Genomic DNA, 22,604 nt, shown 5'->3' on the forward strand with positions numbered 1-22,604 from the left:
GAGTATTTATTGTTCTGCTATGTTACCATAGCAGAAGCATAGCGTTACCACAGCATAGCTGAAGTGCCATAAAAGAAGGATTCCTATGCAAAATTTTCTTACGGAAAGGACGATCAAACAGAAAACTAGCAACACGAAAAACAATCACTAATAGAAGCAGCAATATAGCGTAGTAGATGAAACACAAGGCGGGACGGGTTACAACCGGTCATATTCGTGGATTATGGCGTAATCGGTGAGACAGTCCACAAATGCCGGTACAGTAGCTGCAAACCTCCAGCCATTCATGAAATGTCTTTGCTTTTCTCCGGCAAAACTCGATTCTGCAATAAACAAATCTTGTTCGATGATTGGCATTTGCTTAAGAAGGCTATCCAACTTGCAACGAAAGCAAGAACCATTACGCAGTGTTTGTTTCCACCATTACGCAGTGTAAAATTAAATATCAGTGCTGTAGTACGATTATAATAATTTAGATATTCTTTTCTACACGACATTCTGTTGCACCCACCAAAATTCAACGTATTGTATATTGCATTGGGACAACATAGTCGAACAGATAAGGTGAATTCAAAATGATTCCCATAGATCCAGCGGATGTTACGAGAAAAAACACCCACAGCAGTAAACGGTCAATTACTTGGGACATAAAGCGCCAATCATCGGAGATCTGCCAAAAAAACGTCAAAAACGTCAAAGACAACAGATATTGTACGAGTATTTCTAACACGTCGTATATTAATCGCAAATCGTATATTAATCGCAAATTGTACTCAACTTCTTGCACGTGAAGTGCATTTAGCGCGCCGAGTTGTTCAGTTCGGCTGACACTCGTCGAACACCAATACGTAGCTAATTATTTCAAGTAGCAATTTCCGAAATATTTGAAATAACATTTGATTTCGAATATTTTGCTTTTTTATCTTCGTTTCCATTACACAGTAGTTGTGAGTGACTGCTTACACTTACAGTGGCCACACTTTACAAATTACTAAAAAGTACATCGTACATCTTCGAGGTCGGTCTTTCGTCTCATATTTTCCGCGATATATGCGACGGCTTTCAGTGCGTGATTGTATCCAGGAATGTCGGCCAGTAAGTCAGCAAACATCTGGGCTTCTTTGAGGATGACACTCTCAATGCTGCGCTGGGAGACGATCACCGGAGACGGAGTTTTGGTAGATTTACGCGCCGGCGTCGGCGTCAAGCGCAGCGGCAAAATTGGACTGTTTCGGCGCTGCGATTCCGTTCCCAATTCCCGTACGGCGGCCTCATTCTGCATCACCACGGACTGCGCATTACACTGTGGATTGTGGTAGATGGCCACGGCGGAATACTGATCCATTTGATTGGGCATCTGCACGGCCGGTTTTCGTCCGTGCATTCTGGGTTTAATATGCCGCAACGGCCGTCGCATGCACAACAGAATCGGCAGCAGTTGCAGGAAAATAATTCGCATCGGCGCTGGCATTGTGTGCGTGTTGCAGCTGCGATAATTGACGTTGATGGCGATTACCGTAAAGAATGCGGATAAAACATTCATTATAAAAGTGAAAAAGAGAAATTCCGATAGTAGCGGTAAAACATTGGCCGGAGGGAGGATTTTGGACATGAGCAGAAGGAACACCACGATCGCGAAGAGGATCGATACGCAGACATTAGTCTTGCCTTTGTTCGGCAGGAGAAACACGAAGCCGGTCAAGAAGGATATCAGTACACAAGGTAGCAGAATGGTGACAACGTAAAACAATGATTTCCGTCGCAGACGCAGATGACACTCAACAAAATCCCTCTCAATACCGCCGATGACTTTGCGTTTGGAAAAAATGGGCGCGCCAATCAAATCCCAAGTGCCACTGCTTTGGTTGCGGTAGTCTTTAATTTCAAAATCATGTTTCGCTAATTTGATTTCCAGCTCTTGCGAACTGTACGTCAACGAGCGAAAATACATAACGCACAACTGCTCCTAAAAGTGAAGGAGAGTACATATTTTAATAAATAATATTTCGAAGAAAATTCAATAAATACGGCTCACATCGAAAGGGAAGAATCTTGGGTTAATGGTGCAGCTACTTTTGGATATAAAAGGCGGTACCCATTGTATCACTCCTTGTGGAGTGATAAGCAGATTGCACCGATACGTCGGTCCATAATTTCCATCCGTTCTATAGAAGTATGCGAAAATCAACATCAGTTTCTAACCATGAAAGAAAAGTTATCAAAGAAATCTCGCAGCAATTTCCATTTCTTGCAGTTTTGCTTTAATGTTAATTTAGGTATGACCGTATGAATAAAAATGCGCTAGATTAGTAAGTTTGTTGTAAATAAATTTTGCGACGGTAATGGTTGCGTACGTGGTAACTAAAGCTATTTCTGGTTGCCAGACTTTATTGGACGGAAGTCTCAGAGTGGACTGGTTGGCGCCATACATAGGATGGTCAAAACGCAGACGCTCATCTACCCATGTCTGTAAACCAAAAATAATAATTAAAAATTAGCACCAATACTTTGTAATTCGTATATTATGTTTGCATCGCACGTCTTATGCAAAACCGCCTGGACTGTCCAGGGCACAGTGCTCAGTTCAGTTAGTTGTAATGGCAGGAAACATTGAACTCTTGTTTATGGATGGTACAATCCATATAATTATGGATTGTACTTTTGTTAGATTCAAAAATTCATCTCAAGCGCAAATGTCCAAATTGTGCACTAGAGAAGAATTTATTAAATTATCATCTGAACAATATTACAACAGATTATTTTCTCTGTAACTATACTGCCCGATTGATGTGTTAAAGAGAAAGTCGTAAACTTGCAGTCGTTTTTAATTTTGTGAAAATGCTATGTACAGATGGAAATGTCGTGGTAAGTGACCTATATCAAATTAATATGACTTTTGCATCACATTATTCGTGCCAAAGAACGTACCAGGTCTAAGTATCCATTGATTTTCATAACTTGTTGCTGGTCATTCTGAAACAAAATACGCACGGGAGATTTAATTTTCAATCAGGAAGAATTTTTCAACTAGTAAAATAATATTGCCAGTACAATTTGTCGCCGTTACTTATGGTCAATTTCCGTGTTGTATTCATAAATACTATAGGTACTACTGACTAAGCATTTCTAATTAACTTGATATTATATAAGTAAAAGCCTGTTTTACGTTAAGAGCACAAATGTAGCCTGTTTTACGTTAAGAGCACAAATGTTAAAAACATTAACTAGGAACCGCCGATTATGGATGCTTTACTAGCAATAAAAGTCCAATTGTAAGTGCCCATGTATGCGATAAGTTTTCATAACCTAAATATGAAATTTTTCCTAAATGCTTACGAAATTTTGACGGCTATAAAATTATTATGTATCTCCATCGACATACAAACAGAACTGCGAGCGACTACAGTACTTTTGCTTCATTGCATAAGCCCAGTGTACAGTATTGTCTCCTAAAGCCCAGTAAATCCTTGCTTCCCGAACTCCCAGCTACCATTAGCTATACGCATACGTTGGTGGAGTAGGAACACTTGATGGAAAACTTGGTCCGAATTCAGTAATAACACGTTAATATTGATGTATTGATCGATGTTCGCGGTTTTTTTCACGTACATGTCAGCTATTCAAAGTGGTTCATTACATAGTCCGCTAAGCGTTGATGGGAAGCGTATGTTTTCGACATGTGCTACCCGTGCCACACTAGCCTTAACCTTCTTGTTAGCTAATTGTGAATGCTTTTCCAATTGTAAATGCTAGATAGCAATTGAAAAACAATTGGAAAATGTTTTTGATTTTGGAAATTTACTTGCCGGTTCTTTGATTTTCGCATAATTTGCTGTAATAAGCAGCAGAGTTTGTAAAAAATAATTAATATGTTATTATAATTATTGCAAGTATAAACACAACTTACACAAGTATAATATTCACTTTAATACAATGCCTGTAAAAGAGCGCTTGTACCCTGTAGCGCTATGGCTTTGTTCTCAATGTGTGCGAGTACAATGGGAAATATTTGATCTGTTGATAATATAAAGTGTAATATTTGAAATTTAATGTAGCGTCCAACATTACTTCTCGCAAAATCTGGTTAAGCACGTCATGTTGACAAAAAACTATGTAAAGCTTGTTGACAAAAAACTATGTAGAGCTTACTTTAACGTACAAGTTTATATACAATACTGTTTATATATTAAAGAATAAATTCACCATATTATGGAATTACGTTATGCATGTAAATATAATATAGGCGGCAGAAACTCTTTATCTAAAAAAATTAATGTGGTTTTCACTACGTAGTGAAAACCACATTAATTTTTAGATACCATACTTCCAAATTTGTACTTACTCGTATACGAGTAAGTACAAATTTGGAAGCATGGTATTTACATGATGCAGTATCCCTACATGATGCAGTATCGCACATGGTCAAATTAAATGTGCCCATTTTCGCAGCAGATTACAGCTACGCAATGATTATCCAAGTTGTTTTAGTCCAGACCAAGTAATTAATACCTTCTGCACTTAATTGATGGAAATGCTTTCCTTTGAGCTGTGTAATTGTATACTGGGTTTAGTGGGTTACTTAGATAATTAGGACTGCCTTTTTTATTCGATCAAATTCAAACGGCACAAACGATCGCTTACCACATAGATGATCACCGCCAAATTTATAGTGAATTCTACCACGGTTTTTTCATGCAGTTCTCCTGGTCTTATCAGTTTATTGTAGCCCTGGAACATATCTTTAACCAGACGCTGTTGTTCATCGCTATAGCTTGCTGAAAGTTCAAACAATGTAAGTATAAGTAAGTATCCGGGGGAAGTATGTGGGGAAGCCGGTTGTAGTATAAATCTTTTCCTTGATATACAGACATATTGCATATCCAGTACAACAAGTATAAAATTTTACGATAACAGCGCTTATGCATAAAACACGAAGCGCTTATAAAACACAAGTTTTTTAACAGTGGTCTTACCATAGCTTATCAGAACTTGCAGTGCAACAACAAACAAGAAGATCGCCAAATTCCACATGAAAGTGCTGGCGTGTATAAATCCACTGGGTTACTGGGACTGCGTTAAGCGCCAGTAATATTATTTGAGCAGCACCTCTAACACAATAGTTTCCACCGGATCCGGAAATCTTGCGGCCATATACGTAACAGATTTAAACACAGCCTGTAACAATGTTTAAGAAAATCTTCATTCGCCGGCAATCAATTTTCTGCCTTTAATTAACAGTATCCTAGGCTAGCAAGAAAATATCCTCAACACAAATTTGTTCTGCGAGCAAACAATCCGTTGGCAGCTGCAACAATAGCGGATGTGTAATAAACGTTCTCTAACCAAATGCAGCGTCATAAGTTGCTTCCGTTTAACGTTTAGGGTCAAAGTCGTAAAAATGGTTAGATGGTTGTACACATTTGACGGGATGAAAGCAGTGGGACGAAGCTAATAAAAAGCCCTGTCTGTGTATGCGCAATGGCGCGGCGAAACGCTGGGCAACATTATTACACTCTTCGATCGGCGCTCTTCGATCCGTATCTCCGGTTCATTCCCTGTCCACATCCCTGCATACATTTCCATATATACAACATACATCCTAACGCAACTAATAGGATGCAATCAGCTGCTACAGTTCGTCACACATGTAGATATGCATCCCCATGAGCTACAATCCAAACTAACGAAGAGAGACAGGAAGAGGCCAATTCAACCCCAGGAGAAAAATGCGTTGTTTGTTTTCTATCCCTACCGTGACCAGCACGACGCCCGATAGCTAGATTGATCCTCAATCATACGCTTACAGCTCAGCATAGTGTTGCGCTTTGTGCGGTGTTTATACACATCGCTGGCATATCGCTAATAAAAAACCACGGTGCAGCTGCAAATATAGATATTGTAATTTATGTATTGCTTTCCTTGGTAAATACGACCGAGCAACTATGTTACAAGCAGCTGAAACTGAATACGTGAATGCTGAAAAATGTTATATTGCAGTTCTGCTAATTACACAGTACGCAATATACATACAGTATAGGTGAAATACTTCGATGTAGTTAAATAAGTACAAAATCAAGAGCATGTGTCCTGCATGCCTTATTCTGCACAGCCGATCCATATTTTTGCAGTTACATATCGTATATCTGTATATCTGTACAACGTTTACTAATCTCTTTGCACAAGTACTACATACTATAAAGCAGTATTGTAACTCCAAAGATCACATGGAACCCACTTTTATAATTTTAGCGAAGGATTATTGCCAGTGCATCCTAAATTTATGAAAAACGAAGCCCGGAGTTTTTCGTCTCGATAATTAAACTGTCGCGCATTACTTTTACTAATACTGTACTACGTTCGATTGCTTAACGGAAATATTGGCAAAGTCATGCGGGTCGCATTTGCATTTTAATTTGTGCGATGTGTTTCTTGACTGCCAAGATCCAGATATCGGCCTTTTTCCATTAATTTGCAAATTTAATGAACCGATCAATCAGTTACGATTTGAGCAAAGCAACACACATATGTATTGGTCGATCATATTGACATGTGAATAGCTTTACAATACAACGTATCTTCTAACCGAAATGAGCCGGATTTCATTTTTTTAGGCTCACGATCACGATTTCGAGCACAACCGAGGTTTACGAAACTGATTTTAATAACCTACATTACTCGAACTCTAAAGTAAAGTTGTTCTGTTAGGACAATGATCAGTTAGAGGTTCAAATAAGTGTGGCGAGTTAAGGAGAATGCTGACAGAACCAAACGCGTTTCCCAGGAAGAACAGCCACAACAGCAGACGGTCGATGACAAGTGCAATGTACTTCCAGTCATCAGCCACCTGGATATTAAAAACAGAACTGCTTTTAACCTGGCAAACAGTTAACTGAAATAAATTACTGATCAATATGTAGCAGCATCTGTTGGTTAGCGAACACTTTAAATACAGAGATACGAGTACATCTACCGTTTTACGTTCTTTTGCGATTCTTCGGTACTTATATAAAGCCGCATCCACTATATTACGAATTTTATCATTACGCATCACTTACATAAATCAGTCCGCTCACTTTAATTCCTTTTTAAACTTCTAAAGAATTTTATTTCCGATGATTGTATTAACGTTTTCATATAATTATATATACTTAAACAAATTTATAGTAATAGTAATCACTGTACGTTTTAGGGCTGATTATCAATCAAATGATTTTGTATAGGCGCACACGTTTGTGTGCAACAAATGTTCACGGACGAGATTCAAGAAATCGAGATACTTCTGGAAATTATCTTCCTAAGGTATCACAAAACGGGACAAGGACGGAAAGCACAATTACTTCCGGTTGCTTTCGCAATAAAACTAAAGAAATTTAAGACCAGACTTATGCAGTAGTACAATAACCCCTGGTTTACAATCTATAAGTACATAATCTAGTTACCGCATAAAGCGTGCAGTAAGTCGAAACAGCTGAATTGGATAGAGAAGTGGTTTTGGCTACTTAGAAATTATTAACATTGTTATTATAGCATACATTATTGCTGTAAACAAGCTCTACTAATAAAAATTATTTTCTTAATGAGATCGTATTCGGTGTGCGATGCTGGTGAATGCTTTAATTCACTATAAAACAATGACAACGGTTCAAGTGTTGAGTTAACTGAGGTACTCGTACCCTTTTTGTCGAGTTAATTTGAATAAATTACTGTTTCGGTAAAAGTGCGCTAAGCCTGATAAGAAAAACATCCACAACACAAATGGCTCTTACATCGTTGCCTTCTTCGCCCTCCTCGACATTCTTGGCAATAAATGCAACATTTTGCAGGGCGTCTCGATAGCCAGGAAAATTGCTCAAATATTCCCCGAGAAACTGCAGTTCGCGCATCATCAAACTGCTGGTACTATCAACTGAGGCAGAAAAGGCCGGATTATTGGCGACGATGCCTCGATAAGAATTAAACCTCAAGGCCACGATGGGACTTCCTTTCTGATTGCTGGGAATCATTCGGTCAAACGATGCTTGAGACATTAACTTCTGCGAATTACTCCGACTAGTTCGTGATCCCCATTTAGACCGGCCCGGCGAACGGGAGCGGCTGGGCGGAGAAAATTGGCTACCGCCATTATCTACTCGGACACTGCTAAACAGTTTCCGTTTGCTGACTTTTTCCGGCCGTTTTATCCTTAACATGCGTGGCAAAATGTTTAAGAATATCAACTTCACCCAGTCTGGCATTTCGTGGGTATCCGGCGAGCGAAAATTCCAGTTGATCGTAATTACGGTGATAAACGTGGAGATTAAATTACATACAAAAGTGAATAAAAGAAATTTGGTCATTAAGGGCAGGGAATCGGAGGGCGGCAGAATATCCGTTAAAATCAACAGGAACACTACGATTGTGAAGAGAATGGAGATGGCCAAACAGATTTTCTCTCCGGCGGCAGTTGGCAGATAGAAGACAAAAATTGTCAGAAAGGCAATACACACGCAGGGCAAGAGAAAGGTGATGACGTAGAACTGGGATTTGCGGGCCACTTTGAGATCCAGCTGGACAAAGACGACCGGCTCTTTGCCTTCGCGGTACCATTCCATGCGGTACAAGCGTCCGAGGGGCACTTCCGCCAAATCCCAGGTTCCGGAGGGCTGTTCGCAGTAATCTTTTAGCTCCATGTTGGGCGCCTTCAACTGGATGTCCACGTCGCGAGCATTGTACGTCACCGACCGAAACACCAGGTAGCATTCTTGTTGCTGAAATACAGGGCCGGGTATTATTTTGTTTTAAGTATTAACAAAAAGTAATAGCAAATTAACTGGTGGAAGTTACCATTACCAAATAGAGCTAATAAAGTAATAACAAATTAATTGGTGGATACTACAACTGCCAAAGGCTCAGCCTTTTGCGCCATACTATTTTAACGTTTTGATTATTATTTACACTGACACATATCGCCATCAGTTGGTATCGTATCAAATTACGGCTGAATCTGAGAATCTCGTTGTCGATTCAGTAAAAAACAATCAAGCGCGCAAGTAGAGTCAACTTGGTTAGTATTGTTACTGCTGCGATTTTACACTATTTCGTTGAAAACGCTTTCGATCGATTGTATAAAAAACACATAGAAGTACATATTACACTGTTATTATTACTGCAAATACCTATAATATTATGCTGCAGGTTTCAAGGTAACCTGCGGTTTTTACGGGAAGTTTGTTTGTGTCGTCAGAGTTTCTTTTTTAATAGATGGCAAAGCAAAATTAGCATGATTTCAAAGTTGCCAAATGCCAGTTCCATAGGTGCAAGTTGAACGTACATCGAACGGGAAGTAGAGAGGATTGGTATCGCAGCCGCTTTTGTAAATGAACGGAGGGACCCAAAAAACTGTTCCGGCGCTGTAAATGAGGGCGTTACTTTTAAAATTGGGCCAAAATTGACCATCCACCCTACAAAGAAAGAAATTTGAATATAATCTTGTTAAAAGGGAATCGATCGGTCCATAAGTTAATAGTTCAACCACCAGCATCCGCAAGACGACAAGCGTATGTCATAATTACGTATTCGTTAATACGATATCCGGCTGCCACACTTTATCAACCGGCAAACGTAGAACTGTAATTCCTCCATAATCGTCGGGATTCCACTGCAATCTTAGATCGGTCCACGACTACAAAAATATTGTTTACATATTGGTGGCACGGACAAACCCGGGAATTCGCAAAACGGAAACAGTAAAATACGTAAACTGTTTTCGAAAAATCCTTTATTTAAAAATGTTGGCGTCGCTTATTAATTGTAGCATTCGTAGTGTCTGAACGTTCTATTCGGTTTGTGGAATGAGCATCACATCATATAAATTTTTTTAATCAATAAAAATTATTTTTGTAGTAGATCATTAATTTTTATCTATAACTTACCATGTCCAGATAGCCGTTAGTCTTCATGACCTGATCCTGGTCACTCTATACAAGCAGAACCATATTCAGTACGCTCAAAATAACCATCTTTAGTATTGCTTAATGCTACTGTAGCATATTACACAATTATTAACTAACGGCAGAAAAAACATTATATACCAAAAATCAGGCAAATGCAATGCGTCTACATGTATAATTATTGTTAAAACGAGATTTATTTCAGAAAAAGAAAAAGCGCAGGCTTCGCTCTTGATGAAGAAAAATTTGACATGTGCAGTTTACTGCATAGTGCATCCCCAGATGTAGATCCAGCTAACTTTCACTGAGTTGAATGTTTCCGAGCTAATTTTTTGTAGCTACTCGTACAATAACAAAAAAGTAAGCTCTATTTAACAAAAAAAATCTAAAGTTTTCCGTAATCCATAAGTTTGTGCGGGTAAGGCATACGTACAGATATCTGCATAGACTGGCTGTTACTTTTTGACATATTAAATAATATCTTTCCCGGCGAGATGTGAACAACTGGAAACAATATGTTGTACAACCATATCACGCAAGTTTTACATATTGTTTAGCTTTAGTGTGTAAAACAGTAAAAGCACATATAATTATTCACACCGATCACACGTACCACGTACACGAGGATATTGAGCGTGAGGCCAAAAGTAACATTGACAGTTTCGTTAATGGACGACACTGGACGGCTTAGTTTATCGTACCCTTGGAAGAGTTCTTTTATTAAACGGTCTTGGGCTTCGGACCCATATGCTACACAAGAAAAAAAGATCTTCTGTACAGTCAGCCGCATGAACTTATCACTAAAAACCAGGAGAACCGCTGCATCGTGGCAGCTATCTGTACGTGCAACCATTCCCTACCTTGTTGTCCGAATTCCAGCAACAGGAGCAGAAAAACAAGATATATTACCATCTCAAATTGCTACAGTAGCTGTCGGACGCTGAAAGCGAGATAAGTAGCGTAGAAATTCACTGCAACCGTCTTAGACTTATTTCCTGTAACAAGTTGGATATGCATGATGAATAGTCGGAGTTGGAGAGAGTCGGCAGTGTGGACTGCGCTGAAGAGGATTTCCTAATTACGGAAGATAGAAACCGCTAAGATGACAACATGTTCCCGCTTGATTGCTGACAGGTTCGTTTACGAAACGTTTCAGCATGCATCAGAGTATACTTGAATGACGTTCCAGTTCATATCAGACTTCCGCCAACACAAGCACAAAAGCCGCACACAGACGCACGTCTGGACTCTTAATGATTCTGTTAAAGAGGAAATATTAAACGCCCATCGGCTAAGGAACAAATTTCTCCTTATCGACCCGCTTGTATAATCCAATTGCCGGCACAAATGCAATCCAGCAGAATGGATACTTGTGCAAATGACAAGTACCATAGGGGCAAAATTTAACATCCAAAACAAATACGCGCACCGAGATCTGTGCTAAATATACAGGGGTCACTTAAGCACAAGTGACAAGATATGTTCGTGCTTTGTTAATGAATTTTCAACCTGACGAAAGATTTATGTAGTAGCATCCTGTAAGTTGTCTCCTACACAATAACACTTACGAAGGCGTGGGCTAGGAAGAAGACCTGGTTTGCAAAATTTGAAAGGTGAATCGAAATTCAAATACGATGGTTTTCATGTTCAGATCAATTTTAACGACGAAAATCAGCTATATGCAAGAAATATCATTTCTAGAAAATTAAAAAAAATTAAATTAAAAAGACCTGACCCGATCAAGATTATCAACGTAGACAAAAAAACATAAATTCTGCAGAAAGGTCTCTATACCTTTGAAAAACTGAAAATGCGCGAGAATCGGCGAGATGCATACGTGTATTGCCGCATGGTAAGTGTAGAAGAACATAATCACCAATTTAGCAGCCAGATTACCAGCAATGAACCCCGTTAAATGATACATGTTTCATTAAACTCATCAAATTACATCACGTACACTTAGCCAGTCCCAGGGAATCAAGAAAGCAGAGCTCAGCGATAGCCAGACGATCCCGGGATTATTGCGCCCTGAGGCGCTGGCAATCCAGCATCTGGCTAGATACCGCTCAAAGAACACCAATGACACCACATTCAATCAAAGTCAAATCGAACGGGGAATACTTTATTGACATACGTCCAGCTCGGCGCAATGCTGTTGCTTTTTCTTGTCATTTATGCATTTGGGCTGGATAAACTGTAGTTGCACAAATATATGACAATCTCCAGCGCTCTATAAATATGTAAACGTATCTATACAGGAAATGTCTCAAACTGAGCGAATGTCATCATCACGAGGCGAAACGGAACCCAAAACCAAGTAAGACAGCTCAAAGCCAAATCCACAAACTGCACTAAAACTGCCAGAACTAGTATTACAAAAATAAGTAAATCAAAAATGTCTCACATCTAAAAAAACTTTATAGATATCTTAACACAGACAATTTGAGAAGACGGAGTGCCATAAACTATTCAGCTTTCGTTGACTTTTTCCGCAATAAACCGTACAAAAATGTAATCATCTCCTTTTCCGTTGTCCACAGCACCAACACCATGAAAATCCCCAATATACCTCCAATAGCAAGAAAACCCAGGAGTCCGACAACGGTAGAAATATCACAGATTCTGCGGAAGAAATACACGACCATAGAAACCACCGCCGCAGCTGCCAGGAAGCGGCTATTCACCAGTACACCGTGCAAAGGTCGGGATTCCGTGTCTTTGTAGTAAGTGAAAATGAAATGTACGCTGTGAAGTATTCGCAAAGCCATGTTAAGAATATTCGCCAGAATGAAGCCAACCGGTCCAAACTGTTTGACAAAACTCCAGGAAAACAACAGGAAAGTAGCAGAAAGCGCGACAAGCTTTTGGTTATACCTGACACCAAAAGAAATGATAGACAGCGTTTGCGATAAAACGTCATAAACCGACATGAACAATCGAACCAAATTAAGCGAAAAAAAAATTTAATAACGAAAGGAAAGTTATCACAAAAACAAAACTCGCGGCTCAAAACAACCGAAACGCAGATTAAAAATAAAGAAGTCAGTACCACAAAACGAAAATACTTCCAGCCTGAACTATGACAAAAGCCCGTAACGTACAGCCATCCAGTATATCAGTGAACATCCGAATAATGGTAACCAAATAGGACAATGATGATGCTTAAAGCGGAAATGCTCTTCAGATACACCTCCAGCATTTTAGCTCCGAACTTATCAGATTCCTGTAAACAACGAAGAATACGATTAACACAAGTAAAACGAATTATCAGTTGCACAAAAAGTGGCAACACGGGACATGCACTGTGAAGCACGAAAGTTCATTTGGTAGTGAGGCGGACATCAGATCAAAGTAGTTATTAATATATTTACCGACGGAACTTCTGCCCCACCGGGATCCCGTGACAGCACTTTTGAGAACAGGACATACGCATTTTCTTCAACTTGTTGAAACAATAAACGCGCGACAAGAGATCCGAGATTATTGACAACATCGTACACTCCCTGTTCAGCGAAAGTCAGCAACTGGAAACAGGACATGATAAACTTCTCGCCTTCCGTCAAAATCTGTTTCAAAAAGGACTGCCACGTGAAACTCAAAGTCAATTGCCATAATCTCTCCGGGAAGATGGGGGCAGTACGGCTGGGTAAAAAGTCCGCAATGCTGTTGATAGGATACTTGATCGCAATCTGATTTGGATGCAACAGTCTTTTGATGTAGTGATAAAATACTATACAGTAGACGAAGGAACCAATCAGATGAGAAACGGCAAAAATTAAAATTCCATACTGAGGAGCCATAATTATAAGGACGGCATTGATGGAAGACTGGATCGTCATAGAAAGGAATTTAGCCATAATCTACAAAAAATCGTAACGGAATGTATTCGACACCTACAGTACATGCGTTGTCGCCAGGCCGGTTAACCGAAAGTATTAAACGACAAAATAATCATGAATGGTAAAAACTTCAGATTAAAATAGATTTACCCGCAATTTGAGGAACATCATTTCCTGAGCAAGGACATACATCGGTTCGACAGTCATTTCGATAACAGAAGAAAGTCCGTACGCAACAACTCCGAATGCGTAAAACGGGGCATCCGGATTCTCCATTAGGAAAATCCACAGCATTGATCCCACGAACGTTAAAAGACACGAGAATACGTTCCTAGAATAAAGAAAAGACCTGACACAAGTCAGAAAAATTACGTCAAGAAGCGTTAGCACCTACGCAAGCCATATTAAATTGACGGTTTGCTTCCATTCTTCTGGACGAATATTTCCTGAAGTTGCACGGCGAATTCCTTCACGACACAGGAAAAGTATCGTAGTATGCAGCAATAGCAGACGCACATTGACAATGCCCAGCAAATCTTTGGAGATGTAGCGCAGAACGAGTCCGTTCAAAGCAAATGTGAGAAACTTGCAGAAGATCTAAACAAGAGACAGCTGATCATTGTTTGGACGATAAATTGTAATGTACAGTACTCTAATTGAGTCTTATGTCCATATAATATATAGCTGCATTACCTGTAGGATTATGTGGTAATACGTGGATGTGACGGTCCCTGAAAAAACCGATGTAAGGTCTTCGGAAACTTCCATTTTTGCGAGGTAATACCATACAAAAATAGTAGTACCTCTTTTAAATAGTATCGGAAATCGGAATACATATCTATATGTATTGTGTACGTATTGTTGATCTATCGTACGCTAGCGCTTTCGAAAAGGAGAAACCCACAGAAAATTTCTGACAACTCTACGAGCCTGCACTGCAACCCCAAGTGGGTTGGCAGTTTTATTTATTTTCTGTTGCTGTTTTGCTTTCTCGTGTACACTGTACCGTGTACACTACAGTTCGCAACTTCACACTGTATCAGTGTATCCCCACGAGGAACTGCGAAGCTGCGAGGGCTGATAATATCGTAATAATCAAAAAACTCTTTGATCGCTTTGGCTGGTGCGTTTCGTTGAAAACTGAAGCTGAAGGTGGATCTTTTGTCTAATCTGCCGACATGGTTTTTGCATTCTTCATAAGCACACTACAAACGGGATCCGCGAAACTGCTTTATTCCATAGTCTTCGACAAGGATCCTTCTATTAGTGATCGCCAAGATCGTAAGGACATCCTGCAGAAACTATGCAGCAAACTGGTATCCGAGTACGACGCGGTGAAACGCTACACGAACCGTAATGACGCCGCGGACTATGAACGTCTCAAATCCGACAACGTTCTACCTGAATTCTCTCGAGGCGTGGTGCGTTTGGATAAAGGCGAGTACTTCGAGGATGGGAAAATCTTGTTGTGGTTCGCGGCCATCGATTGTGGTTTCGCCTTCGTGCTGCAGAATTGGGAGAGCGTCCACGCCGCTACGCTGAATATGAAATTGCTTATTCAGAACCTCCAACAGTATACACGGATTATGACGGAGCCTGCGTACTGCATCCTGAAGCCTGAGCGGGTCGAAATAGTAGTGCAAAAATCGCTGGCCAACGGTGTGCTGCCGCTGCATACCAGTGCCATGCTCAAGGAGCGTCTTAAGGAATTGGATAAGATTTTCTCCAGACTGATTAAAGAGAAATGATGATTGCACGACATAACTGGTGAACTCGCTGGGCAAACTGCATTGTCTGTTAATTATGGTTTTTTATGATTGTTATCTGTGATACCCGCTTTCGTTCCATTTACGGACCACTTTCGTTCCAGTTTTCAAGTTTTATATCATATTTTAACAACCCTAACTTCAGCATTAAGTAATCTGGTATGCAAGTTATAAAATAATAAATTGCAAAATCAACAGAAATAGCTCTGTTGTTGTTAATCGTAATCAGCAAGGGTAAAACGACGGTAATCTGACTTATCAGAGTGTGGGTGGTTGGATAGCGTCATGCAGCAGTCGATTTTTGAACAATTGTAGAATGCCGAATAGAAAAGCAGCTATGTTCCTTAATTCATACATTTAAGACCTAGAAGTACAATTATAACGGTTACGAATTTAATTGATTTTTATTTAAATAAACTTGATTTTATTTGTGTCTCCAAAAGCAATCTAATCAGCCCTTAATCGATTGAATTCGCGTGCTTGCAAATAAATCCAAGTACGTTCTGTGAATGCCGAAATAGCTCAGTTGGGAGAGCGTTAGACTGAAGATCTAAAGGTCCCGTGTTCAATCCACGGTTTCGGCAAGTTTTTATTTTTTGAAGGCTTTTTGCTTTGGAGTTTTTCCCGCACGTTAACCTACAGTACTTAAACGCTATTCGTAATGCATTTTGGTTCTTCGTAAAATATTTTATTGTGAAAACCTTTTGTAGGTACCTACCGGCTCCACGCGTGCTAATTGAACCAGCGTACAATGTACTAATATCATAGTGTAAAGATATATGCCAAGCAGCCAATGTAATATCAATATTTATAGTAATAGATATTTATATTACCTTGGCTCCACAGCAGGGTGTCGGGTGGTAAACGTCCCGTACCGTTCTTTTAAAGAAATTATTTTGACGATGAATATTTTAAATTTTCCTTAATTAGCAACTAGCTAGAAAAACAGCTTTGTGCTAGCTCATAATAATATCAGAGTAAACTAATGTTATTGTAATAACGGGGAAAACGAAACAATAGTATCGTATTATTCGTATGCATACTTAATTTTTTTGCTTGCAAAATTAGTAATACATTTAGTATACGGTTTAATAACTGTACAAATACGTGAAATACCTACCTACTTGACAGAAGTGCTTACACTGCTACACGTTCGCTACCTGTTGCTGTCATAATAATTTTATTCTATCTATACTGTATGTGCAGATACGAGCATGTATGGCGCGCGTATAGTAAATATAGATATTACTTAGTAATACTTACTATAAAACGTGTTGGGGAGATGGTTGTGAATACTTACTCGTGAAATCTGATGTCAGCGCGGCACGTGGTTCGCAGCAAAATCGCTTATGGTCCGTTAACACCTGCACCGCTGTGCGGCTTTATGTGTAATTTATTCTGCCGTGAATTACTGAATTCGGCCTCGTCCCGAATTCAAAGCGAATCTCGTTGCGATACAGCAACTCCACCTCGCGAGGTGGCTTCGCGTACCGTATCTGTAGGCGTGGTCACTGAATACAGCCACCTCGTGCGGTTGAGCAACCGTACCATAGCGAGATTCGCTTCGAATTCGGGACAAGGCCTTAGTTGTATGAGCATGTATTTTTGCCCACATTTGATGGTAGCCGTTACCCGTTAGCGCTAGCGATTATTTGCCGCGATGGTTGTTTAGTTTTTACATACGTAATCCACATTCTACACCACAGTTATTCGTAAGCCAACTGTAAAACTGATTTTTAAAAAGGCTTTTACACAAAAATGCCAAGAATCGTGGTATTTGGTCCTTCTGGTTCTGGGAAATCCACGTTATCAACAAAGCTGTCTTCAGTGCTGGAGATACCGTGCGTGGAATTGGACGCATTGCACTGGGAGCCAGGTTTCATTTCCTCTCCAGCCTTTCTGTCTCGCGTGCAAAAGGCTGTGGAGGAAACGCCCTCTTGGATTGTCGATGGAAATTACAAGGAAACCAGACGATTGACGGAAGCACAAATGACCCATGCAGTTTGGTTGAATTTTCCCCTATATATTGTTCTCTATCGTATTTTAAAAAGAACGTTCTGGCGATGGTGGAGTCAGGAGTTGTTGTGGGGAAAATGCCGGGAATCACTGTCTAGCATATTTTCCATACAGGAAGGACTGATTTATGCCGTTGTCAAGAATTTTAGGCGACGAATAAGAGAGCATGAAGCGCGAGTGGAACAACTGCGAAGCAGAGGTGTTCACGTATGGATATTCACTTCCACACGCCAAGTTAACAAATTCGTTACCTTGACGGAAAACAACAAAGATTTATTCGGTGATTCAAGAAATATTCATGCACCCGATATCGTGACGATCAGCAACATGTTGCTTAAATGTCCACCTTATACCGTTAGTTATACGTGAGATGTGTTGCTTGCACTGACTTGTACTAAACGGCAAACCTTAAGCAGCTTTCTGCGGTATACAGCGGTAAATAGCTTTCTGAATCATTGAAAGTACTTAATTTCCTAATGCTTTTATACTTCCATAATTTTTATGAAAATTATTTTGAGCAGTGAATTCCTGAGATTGCGGCAATTTTTATGTGCTTGATGACAGATATGGTTGCATCGGTACGTCTGTGTGATACCTAAGTACTCCTCGAATGATTCATTATTTCGAATGTGATATAAACCTAATCTGTTAATTTAATTTTTTTTCATGTGCCCGCGCACATGTCTGGATCGCAATTTATACTTCTACAGCTTCACGCTATCAGAGTGATAATAAACAGTTGCACATAATAAACAGTTGCACAGTTGAAGCTTGTAATGATTTCATTTTTACTTGAAAAACCCACTAAAGTAGTGGGTTTTTCAAGTAAAAATGAAATCATTACAAGCATCCATCGTGTTTCGGGTACTAACAATGGCAAACAATCAACGATGTTATGTACAACTAGCACAGTAATGAAGTCAGTAACCGTTGCCCTTTAGCGGCCTGATATGCCATATACCTGCGGCATCTCCATCCCGTTTATGAATCCGCCTAAAAGCGGGGGGCTGAAAAGCGGAAGAGCTCTACCCGGGATGACACTGTCTAAACCAAGAGAATTTGCAGCGGCACCGATTGCCGGCTGTGCACCAGTAGCTGTCGGAGAACCTGCGCTATGGCTGGAATCTTGAACAAAAATTTCCGATGGTCTCAGAGCTTGTATCTGGAAAATGCTGGGATAAAGAGATTGCACCGTAGTCGGCTGTTGTCCTGCAACACGGCATTGCGGGTTGTTTGTAGGCGGTCTTCCACTGCAGAAAGCCGTTTCATCCGAACAATCCTAAATAGCAAAACAAATTACTTATCTGCAGTTAGTTGACAAAACAAGTTTTCAGTTTAGCCTATGAAACTATGGGGCATAATAGCATATATACATACAAATAATACAATTAATTGGATGTGTTTATTAGCACATAATAATGTTTTAAACGGCTTTTGATAGCAAATTATAATTGCCATATGCCGCTTTAACATGTGACCTTTGTACAGGTTTAGTGCAAAACGCGAAACCTGGCCGTGAGCGTTCCAGTGTTTACCAAACCATGCATATTTAAAAATAATTGTGTTTCTTTCGACTGTAATGGTGCGGATATGAAATAAAAGTTGTATATCTACAGTACTCGTACGTATTATACTGTATAAGAGTATATGGATTATTATACCTCACAGTCAACTTTGCCGTTGCATAGATCTTCGATAAATAAGCATTTTTTGTAATCACCACAAGGAACTTGATTAGCCGGACAACCTGAAACGGTAAACCGATAATTAGCTAAACTATTATGCAGTTAAATCTAGAAAAATAATCGAGAATCACTAATTTTGATTTGGGTAGCTGTATCCGCACTTACAGATTCCTTCGACTTGTGTTGCAGCTCCTCCACTAAGATCAAGTGAATGCGAACGTCCTTTTGCGTTTGTGTTGCAGCGACATTCATATCCTTCCAATGCTTTGTCTTTGATGTCGTAGCACTGGGAAGCGGAAGCGGGACCCTGGCAAGGTTTGGCAGCGCAGTTGGCCGGCAGGCACGTTGTACCTGATGCATTTGGAATATACGCCCTTCCGTCGGAGAATTTGCCGCAAGCGCACTGGCCTTTGTCTGATTTCTCAGCAATTGCGCAGTAAGAATTCGGAACATCTCTTGAGCAGGTAAGATCATGTTGGCAGAGTGTGCCGATCCCTAAAAGCAATCATCATGCAATGCATGTAGGATACTCGTATCAGCTACTGCCAGTATCAACTTACGGTATGCATTCATGGCTAACGTGACATCAGTAGAATAACAATACTTATAAAACTTAATTACCGTAATTATCGAATTTGCACCTCCCCTATAATAAGCCCCCCTCCGAAATAAGCCCCCCCCCCCTCCCATAACCCGTTTGAAAAATAGCGCCTCCCCCCGAATTTGCCGCCCAGGGGGGCGCTATTAAATGTTAAATTAAGCGCTACAAAATGATAGATATACGGTCATATACCGCAAATTTTTATTCATAATAATTGTTATGATTTGATCAATAAACAGTAGAACAGTCATAAAAATAATGTGATGTTATGCTCTAGAATGCTGCTCGCAAGTTGTGAAACTGCAAATACCGCTATCTACTGGGTTCAGTTTCAGTGGAACAGGATGCACAGTCGTTTGAAAAATAACGCCCCCTTAGAAATATACCGTTTGAAAAATTGCCCCCGAAATAACGCCCCTCCCCGAAATAAGCCCCCCTCCTCCAAGACCTTTGAACTTTTGCACCCCAGGGGTGCAAATTCGATAATTACGGTATTTCAAATTTTAAACTGAATAAATAACGTATTGCACTTACTGACTGTGCAGTTTGGATACAGGCCTCCGTGTTCACATGCGCATTTGCCGTAGCTTTTCTTTTCCCTTCTTCGAGGCGGATGATCACAAAATGCGCCGGGCACGATAAGTTTGCACACATCAGCTGATTTTATACAATTGCCTACAAAGCAAGTGATTAAAATTTTTATATATTAAGTGATCACAGAGAAAACAACACTGCAGTTATCCAATTAAATCGGAATCAGTTAGCTAAGACTGAACCAGCGAATGCGTTTCTGACTTACCGGTCAATCTGACGTATTCAAAAGGAACGCACGTCACAAAATCAGGAAATTCGTTTTCGAACACTCCCACTATTTGCAAAATAAAAAGTCCCAGTCAGGTCTTATATACTGTATATAAGATTTGCAAATTTATACTGCCATTTCAGCAGGAAGGCAATTATGAAGGTAATTAGAATGAAGTATGAAGGTAATTAGTAAGACTGACTTTAACTGTGCATTGTGCAAATGCACTTAAAAATTATAAACCTTTAAAATTCGTTTCGAAATTCTTACTGGAAATGGTTTTGTCACATTCGCATTTAAGAGTGTTAGGATTGCAAGCTGTGTATGCCAAAGGGCATAATGCTTTCCCATTGGTGCTGTTGGCTGCGGGGTTACATGGGACACCTTCAACACTTCTCTGCACACGGGAAGATGCCGGACCATTGTAATTTGCAGGGTCATACAAATGCACCAGCCTTTCACCATGTATAGTCTGCAAAATTTCTTCACAGTGAAAAACAATGGAAAATATACACACAGATAAAGATATCGGTCAATAATAACATTATATGACCAATAAAAGTTCATCATAAAAGTTTACCGTAGAGTCAATGTCGTTTTGTTGACGTAAAATGTTTTGTAGTACTGTATATATACGGAAAATATCGATATACGGAAATGCACAAGAATACGTACGGTGACAGTGTCACTGCATACGATTTTACAGCTCTTACCAAGATAAATGTGTTAACTTTAACGACGATCAAAACCAAAATCCATATTAGCTTCATTGTTGCGCATAAGTGGCCGTGTTCGAATTTTAACATAAAAATTACAAATCGTTAATTCGCAGTGAAAAATTTTGTAAGGAGACTACTAGGTAATTAAATTTGTACTGCAAGCTATGTGTCCAGCATATTACTGTATCTTGTGAGTTTCGAAGTGCAAAAGGTTCGGTCACCCAAAATCGTTACGAATAAGGAACTTAAAGCGGGCATTGCTTGGAAATGTTGGCAAAATTCAGCGCCTTCCCTTTCAACTTTGAGCTAATAAAAAATGTTGCATTTCATGAATTGGGGTTCGCAACTCTACAGAGAAAAAATCCGAAAGAGATCCGTTTCTTCGTACCCTTTCGACTACGTCTACAGCTGATCAGTGAGACCAACAAACCTTTTGTCTGTAACTCGTAACTTACAAGGTAGGCACTATGTATTTGGTTTGTACGCACTACCCAACGTAAAACCTTTAACCGGTCGATAGATCCTGCTTGCGTACTTTTAGAATTATATTTATTTTATTTTTACGAAATGGCTAGTCGCGGGAGTTTTCTGGTGGAAGGAAATTAAGAGTAAAAAGATATAAAGCACCTAAATACTTTGTATATTATGATATCTGTCATGTCATGACAACCCCGGAAATACTGTTAAGTCACCCTTGTACTCGTACATAAAAGTAGATACCGTAATTATCGAATTTGCCGCACTGGGCGGCAAATGGTTCGAATACCATGGAGCAGGTGCGCTTATTTCGGGGAGGTGCGCTTATTTCGCGGAGTGCCTTTATTTTTCGAACAATAAATTTTAGAAGGGGCGCTTATTTTTCAAACAATAAATTTCGGAGGGGCCCATGATTTTTCGAAACAACAGCGCATCGTGCTCTATTGAAAATAAGCGCCTCAGTTACCGAGTATATGGCTAGCTAGCAATGTGAGTGTGATACCTATACTGAAGTACTTCCATAGTAGTAACTGGGTAATTTTTGTTGCTACATCTTTGATTGTACTCGAACATATGGCCATGTTAAAGTTTCGATCACAACTCAGCTACATATGATTAAGTAAATACGTTTTAAAACACAAAATGCGGTGTAATTACCGGTTTATTGGACTTAACATTTAATTACCGCACCGGGTGCGGTAATTTCGGGGGGTGCGGTTATTTTTCGAACATGAATGCGGCGGTGCGCTTATTGCGGGGGGTGCCACAAA

The 22,604-nt window shown here is 39.8% G+C and overlaps 5 protein-coding genes and 1 non-coding gene across 9 annotated transcripts; 2 read left to right on the plus strand and 4 right to left on the minus strand.

Annotated features, from left to right (window-relative positions):
• Nucleotides 1-9: 9 nt before the first annotated feature.
• Nucleotides 10-5,661, minus strand: LOC129601469 (acetylcholine receptor subunit beta-type unc-29-like). 3 transcript variants are annotated; one of them, XM_055500292.1, is made up of 8 exons: nt 4,974-5,660; nt 4,642-4,775; nt 2,929-2,973; nt 2,355-2,467; nt 2,036-2,165; nt 1,010-1,966; nt 512-670; nt 11-323 (listed from the first exon to the last, which is right to left on the minus strand). In XM_055500292.1, the coding sequence occupies exons 1-7, from the start codon at nt 5,029-5,031 to the stop codon at nt 518-520; spliced, it is 1,590 nt and encodes a 529-aa protein (XP_055356267.1). In that variant the 5' UTR covers nt 5,032-5,660; the 3' UTR covers nt 11-323; nt 512-517. The 3 variants fall into 3 exon arrangements, with proteins under 3 accessions (XP_055356273.1, XP_055356267.1, XP_055356281.1); XM_055500298.1 differs by lacking the exon at nt 4,642-4,775 and having other exon boundaries at nt 10-323; nt 4,974-5,661; XM_055500306.1 differs by lacking the exons at nt 4,642-4,775; nt 4,974-5,660 and adding an exon at nt 3,383-3,631.
• Nucleotides 5,662-6,491: 830 nt separating this feature from the next.
• Nucleotides 6,492-11,040, minus strand: LOC129601442 (acetylcholine receptor subunit beta-type lev-1-like). 2 transcript variants are annotated; one of them, XM_055500252.1, is made up of 7 exons: nt 10,790-11,040; nt 10,543-10,679; nt 9,912-9,956; nt 9,552-9,661; nt 9,311-9,440; nt 7,767-8,747; nt 6,492-6,844 (listed from the first exon to the last, which is right to left on the minus strand). In XM_055500252.1, the coding sequence occupies exons 1-7, from the start codon at nt 10,839-10,841 to the stop codon at nt 6,683-6,685; spliced, it is 1,617 nt and encodes a 538-aa protein (XP_055356227.1). In that variant the 5' UTR covers nt 10,842-11,040; the 3' UTR covers nt 6,492-6,682. The 2 variants fall into 2 exon arrangements, with proteins under 2 accessions (XP_055356227.1, XP_055356235.1); XM_055500260.1 differs by lacking the exon at nt 10,790-11,040 and having other exon boundaries at nt 10,550-10,665.
• Nucleotides 11,041-12,035: 995 nt separating this feature from the next.
• Nucleotides 12,036-14,648, minus strand: LOC129580740 (protein RFT1 homolog). The gene is made up of 6 exons (XM_055471398.1): nt 14,462-14,648; nt 14,163-14,365; nt 13,919-14,099; nt 13,301-13,789; nt 13,054-13,152; nt 12,036-12,868 (listed from the first exon to the last, which is right to left on the minus strand). Exons 1-6 carry the CDS (start codon nt 14,534-14,536, stop codon nt 12,395-12,397), a joined length of 1,521 nt encoding a protein of 506 aa, XP_055327373.1. The 5' UTR covers nt 14,537-14,648; the 3' UTR covers nt 12,036-12,394.
• Nucleotides 14,649-14,783: 135 nt separating this feature from the next.
• Nucleotides 14,784-15,705, plus strand: LOC129602804 (uncharacterized). Its single transcript, XM_055501957.1, has one exon. The coding sequence runs from the start codon at nt 14,947-14,949 to the stop codon at nt 15,514-15,516; it is 570 nt and encodes a 189-aa protein (XP_055357932.1). The 5' UTR covers nt 14,784-14,946; the 3' UTR covers nt 15,517-15,705.
• A 340-nt stretch (nt 15,706-16,045) lies between these two features.
• Trnaf-gaa (transfer RNA phenylalanine (anticodon GAA)) lies at nt 16,046-16,118 on the plus strand. The gene has a single exon. It is a non-coding gene; the product is annotated as a tRNA-Phe (tRNA).
• Nucleotides 16,119-18,371: 2,253 nt separating this feature from the next.
• On the minus strand, nt 18,372-21,480 carry LOC129602701 (sortilin-related receptor-like). Its single transcript, XM_055501806.1, has 7 exons — nt 21,352-21,480; nt 20,909-21,110; nt 20,636-20,704; nt 20,371-20,511; nt 19,401-19,730; nt 19,212-19,297; nt 18,372-18,829 (listed from the first exon to the last, which is right to left on the minus strand). Exons 1-7 carry the CDS (start codon nt 21,442-21,444, stop codon nt 18,488-18,490), a joined length of 1,263 nt encoding a protein of 420 aa, XP_055357781.1. The 5' UTR covers nt 21,445-21,480; the 3' UTR covers nt 18,372-18,487.
• Between the last annotated feature and the right edge of the window lie 1,124 nt (nt 21,481-22,604).

Source organism: Paramacrobiotus metropolitanus, unplaced genomic scaffold, assembly GCF_019649055.1.
Source record: "Paramacrobiotus metropolitanus isolate TYO unplaced genomic scaffold, Prichtersi_v1.0 Parri_scaffold0000004, whole genome shotgun sequence".
NCBI classification, from domain to species: domain Eukaryota; kingdom Metazoa; phylum Tardigrada; class Eutardigrada; order Parachela; family Macrobiotidae; genus Paramacrobiotus; species Paramacrobiotus metropolitanus.

Bases quoted from the DNA above. Each gene is read 5' to 3' on its own strand.
- LOC129601469 (XM_055500292.1), bottom strand. From the start codon at position 5,031: ATGTGGAATTTGGCGATCTTCTTGTTTGTTGTTGCACTGCAAGTTCTG. The intron at 2,974-4,641 runs GTAAGCGATCGT...ATTTTGTTTCAG, and splicing joins TGGCGGTGATCATCTATGTG to AATGACCAGCAACAAGTTAT. The intron at 2,166-2,354 runs GTACGCAACCAT...ATACTTCTATAG, and splicing joins GAAATAGCTTTAGTTACCAC to AACGGATGGAAATTATGGAC.
- LOC129601442 (XM_055500252.1), bottom strand. From the start codon at position 10,841: ATGGTAATATATCTTGTTTTTCTGCTCCTGTTGCTGGAATTCGGACAA. The intron at 9,957-10,542 runs GTACGTGTGATC...CTGCTTGTATAG, and splicing joins TCAATATCCTCGTGTACGTG to AGTGACCAGGATCAGGTCAT. The intron at 9,662-9,911 runs GTAAGTTATAGA...ATATTTTTGTAG, and splicing joins CTAACGGCTATCTGGACATG to TCGTGGACCGATCTAAGATT.
- LOC129580740 (XM_055471398.1), bottom strand. From the start codon at position 14,536: ATGGAAGTTTCCGAAGACCTTACATCGGTTTTTTCAGGGACCGTCACA. The intron at 14,366-14,461 runs GTAATGCAGCTA...TCTCTTGTTTAG, and splicing joins ATTACCACATAATCCTACAG to ATCTTCTGCAAGTTTCTCAC. The intron at 13,153-13,300 runs GTAAATATATTA...CGTTGTTTACAG, and splicing joins GTGGGGCAGAAGTTCCGTCG to GAATCTGATAAGTTCGGAGC.
- LOC129602804 (XM_055501957.1), top strand. From the start codon at position 14,947: ATGGTTTTTGCATTCTTCATAAGCACACTACAAACGGGATCCGCGAAA.
- LOC129602701 (XM_055501806.1), bottom strand. From the start codon at position 21,444: ATGTTAAAATTCGAACACGGCCACTTATGCGCAACAATGAAGCTAATA. The intron at 21,111-21,351 runs GTAAGAGCTGTA...GAAATTTTGCAG, and splicing joins AAGTTAACACATTTATCTTG to ACTATACATGGTGAAAGGCT. The intron at 18,830-19,211 runs GTATAATAATCC...TTTGCTATTTAG, and splicing joins ACGGCAAAGTTGACTGTGAG to GATTGTTCGGATGAAACGGC.